Source organism: Periplaneta americana, chromosome 1 (genome assembly GCF_040183065.1).
Source record: "Periplaneta americana isolate PAMFEO1 chromosome 1, P.americana_PAMFEO1_priV1, whole genome shotgun sequence".
In the NCBI taxonomy this organism is placed as follows: Eukaryota; Metazoa; Arthropoda; class Insecta; order Blattodea; family Blattidae; genus Periplaneta; species Periplaneta americana.
The window spans coordinates 194893265-194909760 of NC_091117.1; the positions used below are offsets into that span (position 1 = coordinate 194893265).

Below are 16496 nucleotides of genomic sequence, written 5' to 3' on the forward strand. Positions count from 1 at the left end.
GAACGATCATTCAATCAGAATGGAAGTATCGTGTGGTTAGCACGATGATGCCCTAAGCCGTTATAGCTGGCTTTCGTAACCGGATTTCGCTACCTATCATAGCTCCCCAAGTGCATCACGATGCTGGATGGATACCGGTCCCATACACTGGCCGAAATTCCATGAGAAAAGTTTTTTCCGCGTGAGAACTCGAACCAGCGCGCAACGCTAGTCCTAGGCAGAATGTTTTAGATCACGACGCCACAGAAAGGGACGCAACTAAAGTTAGAATTATCTCTACTTTGCTATATTCGTGTAAAGTAAAGCATCTTCCGTTCTGATGGCTCATCAAGAACACTGACAGCGTTGCCACGTTGTGTTGCAGCAGACCACCTTTTTTGGGGGGGAGGGGGGGTCTCCTTTAGGCTCCGCGAAGGCTCGTGACGGGCAGGGAGATTTAGCTCGAGCTTTACGTGACCCTTGTGGACGGTACCACGCTCCGACCGGCCTTTATCTCGAGGAAGACCTGGTATTCAGTTCGATTATGAGGTTGAGTGGACCGTTCTGCACGTTTTGACGAGTCAGTCACTGTACCAACTGAGTAATAATTGAATTAGAACTGAATGTCTAATAAGGTGTTTGTAAACAGAGCTACTGGGGTGACAAACATTAGCAAATGTCATGTTTCAATATCCATAAAACTGTGCTCAAAATAGAAATAGAATTAATGCTTTTTAATACACTTGCCACTTATGCATCTCGGATTTGATAATGGAATACGGAAAATTATATAAAGAGATCCGTTTATATTTTGATAGCGGCTATAGCGTATAATATTATGTCTCGTGACGAGAATATTGTACGAAATGGAAATATAAAAATTGGAAATTTATTTTTTGGAGAGGTGTAGAAGTTCAAATAACTTGGAGCAACAGTAACAAATATAAATGATACTCGGGAGGAAATTAAACAACGAATAAATATGGGAAATGCCTGTTATTATTCGTTGAGAAGATTTTATCATCCAGTCTGCTGTCAAAAAATCTGAAAGTTAGAATTTATAAAACAGTTATATTACCGGTTGTTCTGTATGGCTGTGAAACTTGGACTCTAACTTTGAGAGAGGGACATAGGTTAAGGGTATTTGAGAATAAGGTGCTTAGGAAAATATTTGGGGCTAAAAGGGATCAAGTTACAGGAGAATAAAGTTACACAACACACAACTGCACGCATTTTATTCTTCACCTGACATAATTAGGAACATTAAATCCAGACGTTTGAGATGGGCAGGGCATGTAGCACATATGGACGAATCCAGAAATGCATATAGAGTGTTAGTTGGGAGGCCAGAGGGAAAAAGACCTTTGGGGAGGCCGAGACGTAGATGGGAAGATAATATTAAAATGGATTTGAGGAAGGTGGGATATGATGGTAGGGACTGGATTAATCTTGCTCAGGATAGGGACCAATGGCGGGCTTATGTGAGGGCGGCAATGAACCTCCGGGTTCCTTAAAAGCCAGTAAGTAAGTAAGTAAGTAAGTAAGTAAGTAAGTAAGTGAGTGAGTAAGTAAGCAAGCGGCTGTAGCGTACATGAACGCTATTGTCACGCATTGGTTAGTGCAAACTTCATTTGGAGAGCATTAGTAGTTTTATACAATTATGTATCTGAATACATGGTACGAAAACGTGAAAGATTGGTGGGGGGAGAAGGATCCTAATTTATAGATATACTGATTTTGGAAAAACATTGCATTTACTTTTAAATGTTCCATATGAAAATGCGGAACCATTTCCAATGATAGAGAGACGATAAAATACGTCAAATAAAACAGAGCTTACCTAAAAAATTCTGAGGTGGTATTACTCTTCACTGACAAGGGATGTACTCGATCTCGAACTCTCAGAACCGCACAAAACCATGCTTATAATGTACGAGCACTACTGCGTGTTCAGTTCAAAGTGTGTCATGGCTCGCTATGTGCCGTCATTTGGCTAGTCGATGAGCCTAGAGAATTCAATCTTCCTACACTTCCGCAGAGCCGTATTACCTATGTGCCAGAGAAGTTGCCTACCAAGTACGGCGTGCCATTCTGAGGAGTACTTACCGATACGTACGGTAACGCCTGTAGTGGCAGGAATGTGAACTGTTTGGAAATACGTACTGAGGTGAGTTTTTTTCTTACTGTCGGGGTATGGGGAGAGGGTTAAGACGATTACTTACGTATTTGTTGACATTAACTTCGACGGTCAACATGGACACAGAGCATTTGATTTGTGTTGTGGAATGTTGCCGTACGCAACCGATGATAACAAATACCCTGCGTACGACTTGGCCGCACAAAACACAGTTCGAAAAAGGTTATGGTAGCACATAGACTTTACATAAAGCCATCTGTTGCTACGACGTTCAAGTTATACCATACACGTTCCCAAGTTCAGATTGAACGCCTTGATTAATAAGCAACTTCTCTGACATAAAAGCTGAAACTCGCTTCAAATCGCTGACTCACAACAGTGACGTCATGACACACTTTGAAATGAACACCCAGTATACTATAATGTATAAATCACTGATCACAAAAACAGTGGCATGAGTAATTTCATGCAAAACAGCGCGTCTTGCCACGAGAGACATTTGAATGATCACCTATTCAAGGTCTTTGGTAATGCAAAGAAGCAAAATATCAGTCTAATAGGACTAAAAACACATATATTTTAATGTCGTGACTATATTGCTACATATCTCATCAACAGTGTCACAAAACTTCTGCTTAAAGAAATTACGATACTTGAATAACAAACTTTTTCTACTGATCTTATAGTGTTGCACAGCTACTTAGTTTTCAAAATGCAGGAGTGGGATTTCAATGAATTGGTCAAAGCAAAGTGGAACTGAACAATATGCACTTCTGACGAAAGCCATTTTTTCTTGTTCAATATCACTTCCGCATTCAATCAGTCCAATATCAAAGGTCACATTAATTTTTTTTTCAAACGATGGTATTACAATAGAATGTCAAAATCATAACCTGCCTTTTGCCAAGCATTTTGCAACATAGACTTGTATTTTGGTGCAGAAAATTAAGTGTATATCACAGAGTGAGTGAAATCTGGTGATGAAATGGCGATTGTGTAACTTCACCTGTGTTTTTCCACATTGCAGTCTTTTCATATAGAGCTTATATTTTCTAAAGAATTACACATGAAGACGTTGGAAGTGTTTTGTTGTCTTCTGTGGCAGTTTTTTAGTGTAACATCTTTATTCTGAAAACTTTCATGTAAAAGAGTACACTCTTTATGGCTTGACCAGGATCACAGAGCAATAGGCTCTTCTCACATGTTCTGAAGTTAGAAAACGTTTCATATACCCATTCGATTCTTTTCCACTTTTATTTTCCTTCACAGGAATGTTTCGTGGACATGTTGCTTCAAGTTTCTATGAAACATTTGGGCCGAAAGTGTCTTGTTTCTTATACGACTTCTTAACTAATAAGTCACTCATTGATAAAGCCAATAGAGCTGTGTAGAGCTATGTACAGGCTGCAACATATCAGCTATAGTTTTCTTTCCTCTGTGATATAATGTTGACAATGAAGACATTTCAAAATTAAATTGAGTTTGGTCATTACTCCAAACATTTTCTTTGTCCACACTCCCCTCCGTTAGATATCTGTTCACTTCCTCCACAAACTCTTGTGCCTTCTGACGAATACCATAATCTTCGTCAATGCCTTCGCGTATAACTAACGTAGTAATATACCTGCAAGAAAAGCCATTTCTTCTTTAAAATTGTTGATAAAAGAAATTGAAGCTTCAGGCCAACCTCTTTTGTTCACTTCCTCCACAAACTTTTGTGCCTTCTGACGAATACCATAATCTTCGTCTATGCCTTCACCTGTGACGAACGTAGTAATATACCTGCAAGAAAAGCCATTTCTTCTTTAAAATTGTTGATAAAAGAAATTGAAGCTTTGAAATTGTCCATGCCAGTCACTTTAGACTCTTCTAGTGCTCACATTTGCAGATGCAAATAGTGAACTGTAGATCCATACGACCTTGACTATCAAATTGTGAAATTAGTTACTACGTGGGGTCTAACTTTAATAGTGGCAATCTGCTTTAAAAGTGAAACGAGACGGAGTTAATTGTTGTCACTTCTACCACATGTTAGTCTATGTCTGCCCCCTCCCCCCTAAAAGGACTCTTCCGTCCGACTCACAGCGCATGCGCTGTGGAGAGTTGAAGTTAGTCTCCTGTTAGTTACAGCTCTAAGCGGTTGTGTTTCGCCATGTTTACAAAGCAGGAAGAGCGATCTCGGCTGAATGTTAGTGCACAGTATTTCCGTCATTTTTTAGCATAATCTGAGACCAGCGTTGAGAAGAAAGCGCCCGCACGTTTTGCAGAACCTTTCCATCATTTTGCAGGATAACGCAGGGGCGCACACGGCACAGCCTGTAGCTGATTTGTATTGTCGCTGGGGGTGGGAAGTGCTTTTCATCCACCACATTCACCGGACTTAAGCCCCTGTGATTATGACTTAATCCCGAAGATGAAGGAACCACTTCGTGACGTTCGATTCCGGACTGTTCCCGATATTCTGCAGGCAGTAGGGCGGTCCATCGGAAACATCAACAGAACAGGAGCTGCTACAGGGATACTACGACTTCCACATCGCTGGCAACGAGTTGTAGACAGTGCTGGTTACTACATTGAGGGACTGTAGAAGTTTCACAGATGTATCACTTGTATATTCGTAATAAATAAGTAGTTACCATTATTAAAGTTACAACCTGGCTATTTTTAACTTTTTAACTGTGACAGCCTGTTTCCCTTGAAGTCAGCTCGATCTTGTCTTTTGCTAGTTACATAATTTAAAACTGTTAGATGCGGCAGTGATGTTGAATGTGAAAAAGCAACTTTCGTCGGAAGTGAATATTATTAGGGATCACTTTGCTTTTATCACTTCATTGAAATCAAACTCCTGTATTTTTAAGACTGTATAGCTGTGCAACACTATCAGATCAGTAAAAGAAAAAGTTTATTTTTCAGGTATCGTAATTATTTTAAGCAGAGATTTTGGGTCACTATTCATGGGAAATGTAACAATATGGTCACGACATTGAAATATGTGTGTTTTTGGTCCTATTATATCGATATTTTGCTTCTTTGTATAACCAAAGTTCTTGTCTTAGACCTTAACCCTGGACTGTTCATCTACTTTGGACATCATTACTGCTCACCTGTGGTATGTTGTCACCCTACGACTTTTATTTCCTCCCTCCCGCCACTAAGATAATTGAAACTTTTATTGTTGTTGAATAGTCCAAGCTATTATTAGATTATTAGACTAAACTACAGAAGAAAATGGAGTCATCTGGGGTGACGCGTCACTCCGGGGAGAATTGCAGGGTTAAATAGATGATCATTCAAATGTCTCTCGTGGTAGGACGCGCAGTTTTGCAAGAGAATGACTCATATTACTGTTTTTATTATGAGCGATTTATATTATAAGCATGTTCTTATGAGGTTCTGAACGTTTGAGGTCAAGTACATCCCAAGTGTTGTCCAGAAGTGACGCATTTATCATCGATGGTAACTGCGTGCCACAATATTTCAAGGGAGTTCCATTAAAGCCAGAATTATAGCAGTTATATTTCCAACGGTTTTTTTCTACAATAACTGTAAGTTTAAAATGTCAAAATCAACAGTGATCAGAATTGTGCAGGAGTCAATGAAGTCAGAGAATACCTATGTAGGCTATGTGACTTAAAAGGGGTTTGGAATTAAATTTTTTCATGACTAAGGTAGGCTTTGGAAGAAAATGAAATTTTTCCAATTTAATTTCAATGTGACTTAAGAGAGTTTTGAAGTATATTATAGTGAATCACATGTATCTAATCCTATAGTCGCGACGCTGTTATTCCCGGCGTGACTCCTCCTCTTTGCTTACGTCCTAGGAAGTGAAGGCTCTATAAAGTCTAGGCAGGTAGTATCGTTCGCCATTTTTTGTTCTTTCGTTACAGAACTACCATACGAGGACTCTATTTGCCACACCGTTAAACATTATGATGTCGTAGCTCATATGATAATAAATCAAACGCACTGTAATTCAGCAAATATTTGAGGGCAAATAACGTCTTCGTGTGCTTTTTGTGAACGCCAACGAAAGAGCGAAAATGGCGGGCGATTATATTAAGTATTTATCGAGCCTTAATAAATGAATAACGTCTTCCTCAGCGAAACACAAGACGCACACGTTTAAATGTAGCCTGCAACGCGATTGGCTGCCGGAAATTAGAGCGACGGGACTATAGTAAGGGATATTAACACAAAAAAAGATAAACAAACGACTTTGGTGGAGTTTTGAAGTAAGCTCTTAAATTGTTCCGCAATAAAATAAGTCAATGTTGCTGCGGTCTTATCTGAAAGAAAATGAGTTCCCATTTGCGATTTGTAGATTTATAAATTCCGAATAGTAACGGAAATTCCAGCTGCTTCATAAACCGATCTTAGCACCTTAACAGTTGTATCTAATTTTTCTTTTTGTTTTTTTCTTTTATGAACAGTTCACGAGCACGACTTAGGTGTAGCGGCATACAGTGAGTAAGCTGAGGTGTGGTAGTGTTGCATGTGGCATGGTAATTTCTCACGCATTTAACTGTAGGAGCAGCCTTGTTATGAAAGAATGATGGTGGGAAAGCAGTGAATGATACGTGACATACTGCCACACAAGCAAACGTTTAGCTCTTCAACAGGTCAATCAGCTCAGCACACGTGGTTGTAATTAAGTAGACATGACAGATCCAAGCAGCGGTGGCAAACGTACAACATCCGCTTCTACCGGTACATTAACTTCAGGGAGGGAAATTTATCTGTTCGCTGAAGTTAACTGCATGACAAATGCATGGTTTGCTACATGTCAAGCAGTTCGTGTTTCACAAAATATATACTGGATAGACTCAATATGGACATGCAATCACAAGCTATATTGGTGGTTATGAGCGTTGCTCTTTCTCTCTCTCTCAAAATCTAAAAAAAAAATAATATTATAACGTCTGAATTATTATTATTGTTATTATTATTATTATTATTATTATTATTAAATATTATTATTATTATTACTTACTGGCTTTTAAAGAACCCAGAGGTTCATTGCCGCCCTCACATAAGCCCGCCATTGGTCCCTATCCTGAGCAAGATTAATCCAGTCTCTACCATCATATCCTACCTCCCTCAAATCCATTTTAATATTATCTTCCCATCTACGTCTCGGCCTCCCCAAAGGTCTTTTGCCCCCCGGCCTCCCAACTAACACTCTATATGCATTTCTGGATTCGCCCATACGTGCTACATATCCTGCCCATCTCAAACGTCTGGATTTTATGTTCCTAATTATGTCTGGTGAAGTATACAATGCGTGCAGCTCTGCGTTGTGTAACTTTCTCCATTCTCCTGTAATTTCATCCCTCTTAGCCCCAAATATTTTCCCAAGAATCTTATTCTCAAACACCCTTAATCTCTGTTCCTCTCTCAAAGTGAGAGTCCAAGTTTCACAACCATACAGAACAACCGGTAATATAATTGTTTTATAAATTCTAACTTTCAGATTTTTTGACAGAAGACTAGATGACAAAAGCTTCTCAACCGAATAATAACAGGCATTTCCCATATTTATTCTGCGTTTAATTTCCTCCCGAGTGTCATTTATGTTTGTTACTGTTGCTCCAAGATTATTATTATTATTATTATTATTATTATTATTATTATTATTATTATTATTATTATTATTATTATACATCATGATTACACAACTTTTAACACTGTATCACTTCGGAATATGCATGGTAAGACTTTCCTGTGTTAAATTTCAACGTACCTCGTTTACATGTTTCGACCTATTTATGGGTCATCTTCAGAACTGGTCGTTGTTGGTTTTGGCGCAACTTGTTCTGTTTCCTGTGAGAGTGTGTTCCTGTGGTATAGTGTAGAGCCAAAGAGTGTGTTTTGAAATTGAGTTGTGTGTTGAGAATTATTATTCCAGTCATAGTTTCCTGCACAAGGACAGATCTTTGACTCCAAATCCAGCAATCTGTAATCTTTCCTATTTTTCGCGTTCCTCTTACAAGCAAACATTCCCATGGGGGCAGATAAAAAGTTAATTTTTTTTCTTCCGCCATGTTAATAATGTCAAAAGAAGTGCTTATACAAATTTTGGCCACTCGACCGCAATTACGAAACCGTCTTGAAAGTGATTTTTCCCTGGGGCCGTTTACAGATAAAAAGCAGAATTGCATAGAAAGATTTATTGAAAGAGATACAGAAATTGTTGCGCTATTTGTAAACATTTCCCCCACTGGATTGAGACATTTGTCGTACCATGGGATCAATTTTTGTATTCCTGTGCCGTAGAAGTCAGCCCCCTGGGATCAGAACCAGCGTTTGACAGCCATCCGCATCTCTCTGGCAATCCCATGATATGACAAATGTTTCAATTCCGGTGGGGAATATTTTGAAAAATAGGTCAACAATTGCTGTGCCTGATCCAATAAATTTTTACATTGAAATTGTTTTCTTTCTGTTAACGGCTCCTGGCGAACTTATTTTTTTACTGCCCTCGTAATTGCGGTTGAGTGGCCAAAATTTGTATAAGCACTTCTTTTGACATTTAACATAATGAAAGAAAAAAAAATAACTGTTTTATCTGCCCCCATCAGAATGTTTGCTTGTTATTCCGCATATGACTCATATCTTAATGTCGCCAATCATCTGATATCTTCTTGTGCCCTGAACTTTTTTTCCATTCACCATTATTTCCATTGCACCCTTCAGCAGGCAGTTTCTTCTTAGCCAGTAAACCAGTCAATTTATTTTTCTCTTTCTGATCACTTTCATCATTATTATTTCTTCATCCACTCTTTCTAGTGCAGCTTCATTTCTTATTCTGTCTATTTCACACGCTTCATTTTTTTATATCCACATTTCAAATGCTTCGAGTTGTTTTCTTCACTTCGTCGTAATGTCCATATTTCTGCTCCATAAAATATCATACTCCACACAAAGCATTTCACTAATCTCTTTCTTAGTTATTTTTCCAGAGATTCGCAGAAAATGATCCTTATTCTATTAAAAGCTTCTCTTGTCATAACCATTCTCGTTTTGAATACTTGGCAGCAACTCATGTTACTACTTATCAGTAGTGGCTGGTGGTCAAAATAATGAATGTGCTACAATCTCTATATCAGCTTACTGTATACACTTATATATGTATTTATCTTAATTTGAGACTCACCTAGTGACGAATTATGAAGTCCCTCCATACGACGTTCCTTCCTACTGGAGAACTTATCAATTACCCTGGTGTTAAATCCCTCCATCTTGGACATCATACTATTTTCTATTGACAGTATTGAAAGAGCAGTGATACGATTCTGGGACATGGTGTTCCTTAGAAACGTTTTTATGCGCTTCCAGCAAGAAGAACATGTTTCTGGCTCAGCAGTGGTCTTTGGTGTTGTAACCGAAATATTTAACAACTTCGTTACTCACAGAATGGATCGTGTAAATTGTTGGAGACTATGTATTGTAACAATTGAACAGCTATCTATATTTCGGAAGTCGGGTCTTCCGTATAGGACTCAAAGTTGTCTTTAACACACTTTTGTTCAGTGTAGTATAGCTGTTGAGAGCAACTTCAAGTTCGCGTTCAGAAAATTAAGCAAAAAATTATCAAACATTTTGCTGTTTATCAATTTCGTTGCGTCTAGGTAGCTTAAAGACTGGAAACGGTAAGTAGCTTCCTGAATTATACGATCACATATTTCCTTGGCTTCAATTTTCTAGGATACCATTTTCCGCCGCATGCTGGCTGATGTAGGAGGAACTTCAAACGGGTAAATGACAGCAGCAGTCGGATACTTGAATTACCAAATAAATAGTTCCGAGTTCTTCCACAAACAAGCATTCTTTTGTTACGCTTTACTTTTGCAATCTCAAAGCTGTGTCGTTCTGAAGCTGACTACAGCACTTTCCCGCGTAAAAATAGCCAAATAGAGCAGTGATTTCAGCTTCGCACCTGCGCATAATTGCCTTCATTCTCATGTAGAGTTCTGAGTAGCACAACGAATCCCCTGAGGCAGTGAAGAGCGAAGAGCGAAGACTAAACACTCTATAACGCGTCATGAACAAAACAACAGTAACTTGTAATTTGACAGAGCTAATACTATGGTATGACAAATACATTATTTGAGCAAAAATTATCATTATGCTGTGGCGGTGTAATACATAAGGACGGGCTGCCCCTGCTACTTGTAGTACACCTCAAGTTTTTTTAAGGTATGTATTAACGTTTTGGAGGAAAATCTACATTTTTTAACCAACCTTTTTAAGATATTTATCAGACAACATATGAAAGTAGACTAACATAACCATATATCAGAAACTTCAATTTCACTTTTTGATTCCTTAAAAAAAATGATTAATTGAAAATTATTCTATTTCTTCAAAATGCTATACATTTTCTAAAAATTACTCAATTTTGAAATTTCTTTCACTGAGTTATTGCTGTTTATGCGTACAATGCTCTGTACTAGGATTTTGCAGCTAACATTATTACAAAGAAAATTTTAGTCATAAAAACGCCATTTCAAACGTTAATACATACCTTAAGCTGCCTACTTCTCTTTCTATCTCATTTTGAATTATCACGTTAAACTTCTTTATTTTGTTTATTAGTAATGTCTGTCGGGATAAGAGAAGAAGTTAAACTGAGAAAAGCATTAACAGAGGTGGTTAATGAAAGGCAATTGAAATGGTTTGGGCATGCATATCGTATGGGAGAAGAAAGGAAGGTTAAACAGGTGATGGAAATGAGAGTGGAAGGAAGAAAGAGAAGAGGAAGACCAAGGATTAAATGGGAGGATACAATAGAAAGAATAGGCCAACGGAAAGGAAAAACAATGGTAGAGATGAAGAGAATGTGTAGAGACCGGGAAAAATGGATGAAATGGACGGAGAAAGGCGAACCCGACGCTTAGCAGCAGAAGAGACTGAAGAAGAAGAAGAAGAAGAAGAAGAAGAAGAAGAAGAAGAGGAAGTTATGTCTGTCGTATCATTATTAGGGACCGAGCAGTTCTGAAGATTACTCCCAAGTCGAAACTAGTCAACTAAGGTATATTTAAATCTAGTTCAAATTAACAGATGAAAGTAATACATACTAGGTTCAAAAAGTTCCCGGAATTTGCTAGCATCATAGAAACAACGTACCTTAAACACTATTCTACAGCATTCCCTTCAAAATAGTTGCCTTCCGCAACAACACACTTTTGCCAACGCGTGTAGAGTTCCTGGAAGCAGGCCTGGAAGCCATTTTGTGAAACCCGTCTTAGTGCTCTCGTCGCGTTTGCGATAACCTCTTCAGCATTGAATCTCCGTCCTTTCAGATGACTTTTCAGACGGGGAAACAGAAAGTAATCAGGTGGTGAGAGATCAGGAGAGTATGGTGGGTGATCCAAAGCAGTTATGTTGTGCCTGGCAAGAAAATTCTTTACAATAATTGCGCGATGAGCAGGTGCATTGTCATGCATAAGGAACCAGTTGTTTTCTACCCACTTTTCTGGACGTTTCCTTCTCACTGCGTCCCAGAGGCGACGGAGGGTTTCTACGTACAATTCTTTCGTTACAGTACGACCTTCTGGAATGAACTCATGGTGCATGAGACCCTGAGAGTCGAAGAAAACTTCCAACATAACTTTGCTTTAAGTGTGCTTAAATGCGACAGGCTCATGTCAGTAGATTTACTGGCATGTGAAAGAACTCCTGCGGGACAAAATTCCGGCACATCCGGCGATGCTGATATAACCTCTGCAGTTGCGAGCGTCGTTAAATAAAACATAACATTTAAAATAACTTTGCCTTTGGAAGTGTCCCTAGGAAATTTTTGCTTCCGAGGAGATGTTTTCGATTTCCACTCAGATGACTGTCGTTTAGGGACTGGGTCGTACAAGTAGCACCAGTTTCATTTTGTTTAAGAAATCACCATCTTCATCAGCCATACTGATCATGTCCCCAGCAAAACACAGAACTTGATGTTTGTACTTTGCTCTGTGGACATAATTACAAAATGCGACGAACAAACAAAACACTATGATAAACAATTGCCTACAACTCAAAACCAATAATTGCCATTATCAGCAAACTTTAAGGAAATGACATCATGAATGTTACCAACAAAACAAATGTATAATATCCCTTGTTATATATTAATACGAAAAATGGTAGTAAAATTCCGGGAACTTTTTGAACCTAGTATATACGAGTACATATTTTATTACTAAATGATACAGTGTTAAAAGTTGTGTAATCAAGATGTATATTCAATTGCCATTTTAAAATCGCTGGCAGGAAGAGTCACCGAAGTGTCTGTGTTGCAGATGGCGGGGCACATGTGCGGTAAGAGAATGTCTGTCGCTGGTGCTGGCAGCAGCGCTGCTAGCAGAGCTGGGCGACGCGCTGCTGGCTCGCTGGGTCCCACACGTGCTGCTCACCCCAGCGGCCTCGCTGCTCTGCTGGGCGGTGTGGCTGCCACTGCACCGAGCCTCTGATCACTGGTCTCTGCGCACCCTGGGGTCGTGCACCTGGTTCGCGAACGGCGCCTGTAGGTTCCTGCGCCTGGCCCAGTTGTTGAATCTTGATCTCAACCTGACGCACATGCGTCCTTTCGCCGCCGCCTGCGTCGGAACGCTATGCTTTGCCATGGCCTTCGTAGACGTATACTCCATATGCTGCACGGTGAGCACACGATTTTTCTACACGGGAAATGAGTTATCTATACTAATAATAAATCTGTAGCCGAAATGTTTCTGGTAATCTTTTATTTTCCAAAAATAATTGATCCTAACGTATATAATTAACCGCCCTCAAACCGAAAATCGCTTTTTTGAAATGTTTGTTTGTATGTCTGTCTGCCTGTCTGTCTGGATGTTTGTTACCTTTTCACGCGATAATGGCTGAACCGATTTATATGAAAATTGGAATATAAATTAAGTTCGTTGTAACTTAGAATTTAGGCTATATGGCATTCAAAATATTTTCTTTAAAAGGGGGTTATAAGGGGGCTTGAATTAAATAAATCGAAATATCTCCCTTATTATTAATTTTCATGAAAACTATTACATAACAAAAGCTTCTTTAAAAATAATTTCCGATAAGTTTTATTCCTTGAAAAATTTTGATAGGACTGATATTTAATGAGATAAATGAGTTTCAAAATTACAATAACAACGCCATCTAAGGCGGTGTAATGAAATAAAAAAACAAATGACTTCGTCTATAAGGGGCCTTGGACAACAACAATCGAAAGCTATTAAACATAGCCTACAGAGAATGTTTGTGTTTGTATGAAGTAATATCGGAAGCTAAATTAACCGATTTGTATAATTAATTATTAATTCAGCATTGGGAAGTGTAGTTTCTCTAGATGGACATAATGCTATAATGTTATTACAGTAACTTCTGAGTGAACCGAGGACAGTTAAGATTAAAATAGCTTCTTATGCACAGAAAACTTGATAGGCTATTCTGTACATTCGTTTCCTGTATTTCCTAAAATAATTTTTATGATCAAATGAGTGCTCTCTGGACCAAAATGATCGCATTTTAATTTTTTAAATACAATTCAAATTAAGTAACATAATAAACGATTTATCCTTCTATCAAACACGAATGTTCCCTGGATCAAATGTCCTATTTTAATTATGTAATTGCTTTATATTTATTTCTAACGGGTGCAGCGGAGCGCACGGGTACATCTAGTGTAAAATAAAAAGATAGCATAATTGAGTCTCTCTTTTTTCTTTTTCTTTTTTTTTTTTTAATTTTGAATATTATAGTATGTGAATTCAGATGAACTTGCAGATTCAATTTTATTTTCAATTTCGAGATAAAATACCAATAACATTGCAGCCTACAAATAGTAGCTGTCACATTTCTAGACCTACAGCAGATGTATCCAACATTTTTCTCTTACCAAAGGCTATTACTGTAGGCCAGCGATGGGCGTTTGAGTGCATTTGCCCTCCGTGCGCACGGGGAATTCCAAGTGCGAGCGCTGTAGTGTGCCAGCAGCTATAACAGATCTTACAGCTTTTAAATGAGCTAAATTTAGGACTTCAGGGGAAAGAAATTCTTAATACACGATTTGTAGATAGAATTGCAGCTTTTAAGGAGAAATTGCTGTTATGGATACGTCAAATGCAAAAGGGCGAAATATATCATTTCCCATGCTTATCTAAGCGCATAGAATTTTGAACAATGAAAATTTCGAAATGTACGCATGTATTCTATTCTGTCTATTAGAGAAATTTACATCAAGGTTCCACGATTTAGATTGCCTGGAAATGGATTTGCGTATTTTTGCTACATGTTCTGATTCCAACTGATTATTGATAACGTCCCCCCTTCATTATAGTGTGAATTGATTGACCTGCGATGTGATCGAGAGATGCGAGCGAAATATGATTCAAGGTCGAGTCTTCTGCAGTTTTATGACGGATTCCCAAGAGGACACTTTCCCAATCTGCACAACCTGTGTGAGAAAGTTTTGTGTTTATTTGGTTCCACTTATAGATGTGAGCAGTTATTTTCTATTACGAAACTAAACAAATCTCAAACAAGAAATGATGGGCTTCTAACGGCAGTTCTTCGCATAGCTTGTGCTAATACAGTTTCTCCAAATCTTGAGAAACTGAGTAATATGAATTAATGTGCAACAGACATGTTTTGTTTTGTGTTTAAGGAAGTTCTTCATTACTTTGTGTTCTTATTTAGTTTGGTAGAATAACGTTTTCTTTTGAAACATACAGTACGTACCGCAACTTGAATAAACCGGTTTTCGTGCACTCTATAAGCACACTTCTCTCGTAGTACTCCGTGCAAGCACAAAGTGCATAATTCTGCCCAACCCTGCTGTAGATGGATTAGTTTGAGTGGGCCGCGTGATTTTATATGCAAACAAAAGCTAAGTAATAAAAAAAAAGTACCTGGTGTCCTAGTATGTGTAACGCTAGCAATTACAGCAACATAAATTTCACAAAATAAATATTATATACAGGGTGAACCTTAAATAATGTAATTAATCCCAGAAGTTATCCCTTGAGATATTTGAAACAAAAAAAGGTTAAATACAATTATGCCTGTTTTTGCCTCCTTTCCGAGATAAAGATTGTTTTGTATGAATCATTGCATAGCGTGTCTGGGAAAGTCATTGATTTAATTCCCAATATGCTCAGTCAATTTAAGAAGGCAGTGTATTATGATAAATTATTGAAAGAATTGTAGTTTTGTCCTTTAAATGTGCAGAAATTTGATCCGAACAAATGTAACTTTACGTTACGAAAAGGAATTTTAAAACATTGCATTTGTGTTTGAAATGATCTTCCAGTCTGTCCAATGTAGAAGTTGTTGCAACTATTGCATAATAGTTTGTATACAAACACGTTACAAGGAACATATCACAGCCATAACCAAAATACGCAACAGTTCAACCTACTCAGAACACATCACAAACTCCAATCACAACTACAGCAACATAGACAATGACATGAAAATACTACATATCCAGCCAAAAACCCAGAAACTTGACACTCTAAAACAGGGATACAGAACTGGCGCGAGAGGGGTGGAAAGCATGGGGAAAGCGTTGGTTCTCCGTCCACAGTCCACCGGCATTGAATGTCGTATCTGTGGCCCGTACGCAATCACATAAGGGTACGTACACGTTGGAGCGACGATAAACGATAAAAGAAGCAGCGATGCTATATCAGGGAGAATTGAAGCATGCATTGTCATTGAGGTGTGCATATTGGAGTAACGATAAAAGCGAAGATACACGATAAAAGCGACGAAAAAGAAAAGTACCATTTTCTTCGCTCTTGTCGTTTATATGATCTCTGATTAAGATAATATTAATCTGTATAAGTAGCGGTGGTTGTCAATATATCCGAATATTAATCGATTTATTATTATTTCGGCATATTAAATTAATTATTGTTGATATTGGCAAATTGATCAGTTGTGTATTTATTCGTCATATGTTATGTGATCACAAGAACCAATCACAACTCAACGAATTTATACTATCTTTGGGATGAGAAACGGGTTTAATTTTGTACGTATTTAACTTATATTAGCCTTGAACTTAGCAGCTGATATTTCCTATATATCTTCTTTCATTAAGTGAATGCATAGAATATCTTCTACTGATAAATCAGAATGTTCGCTTCCCGCGTCCTCGTTGCTCCGATATGAACACTTGATTCTTTGTTAATACCAAAGCGTCGCTAGATCGTTTCTTTTATCGTTTATCGTTGCTCCAACATGTACGTACCCTTAGTTAGACAGACATTGAATACAAATCCCCTCCCCTACCAAGTCAATGACGCGGGGTTGGAAGGAAGGGATGAGTGACGTATCCGATGAGTGACGCAACGCCACAATTGTCGCCCAGTTCTCCAAGCCTGCT

The 16496-nt window shown here is 38.3% G+C and overlaps 1 protein-coding gene across 5 annotated transcripts in view; it reads left to right on the forward strand.

Moving 5' to 3' along the window:
* Positions 1-16496, forward strand: part of Sur (Sulfonylurea receptor) — a 177600-nt gene that overhangs the window by 54894 nt on the left and 106210 nt on the right. For all 5 annotated transcript variants that reach the window (XM_069834961.1, XM_069834953.1, XM_069834968.1 and 2 more), the window contains exon 3: positions 12409-12766. In XM_069834961.1, the coding sequence (XP_069691062.1) occupies positions 12409-12766 (358 nt within the window). The remainder of the gene's footprint in view (positions 1-12408; positions 12767-16496) is intronic.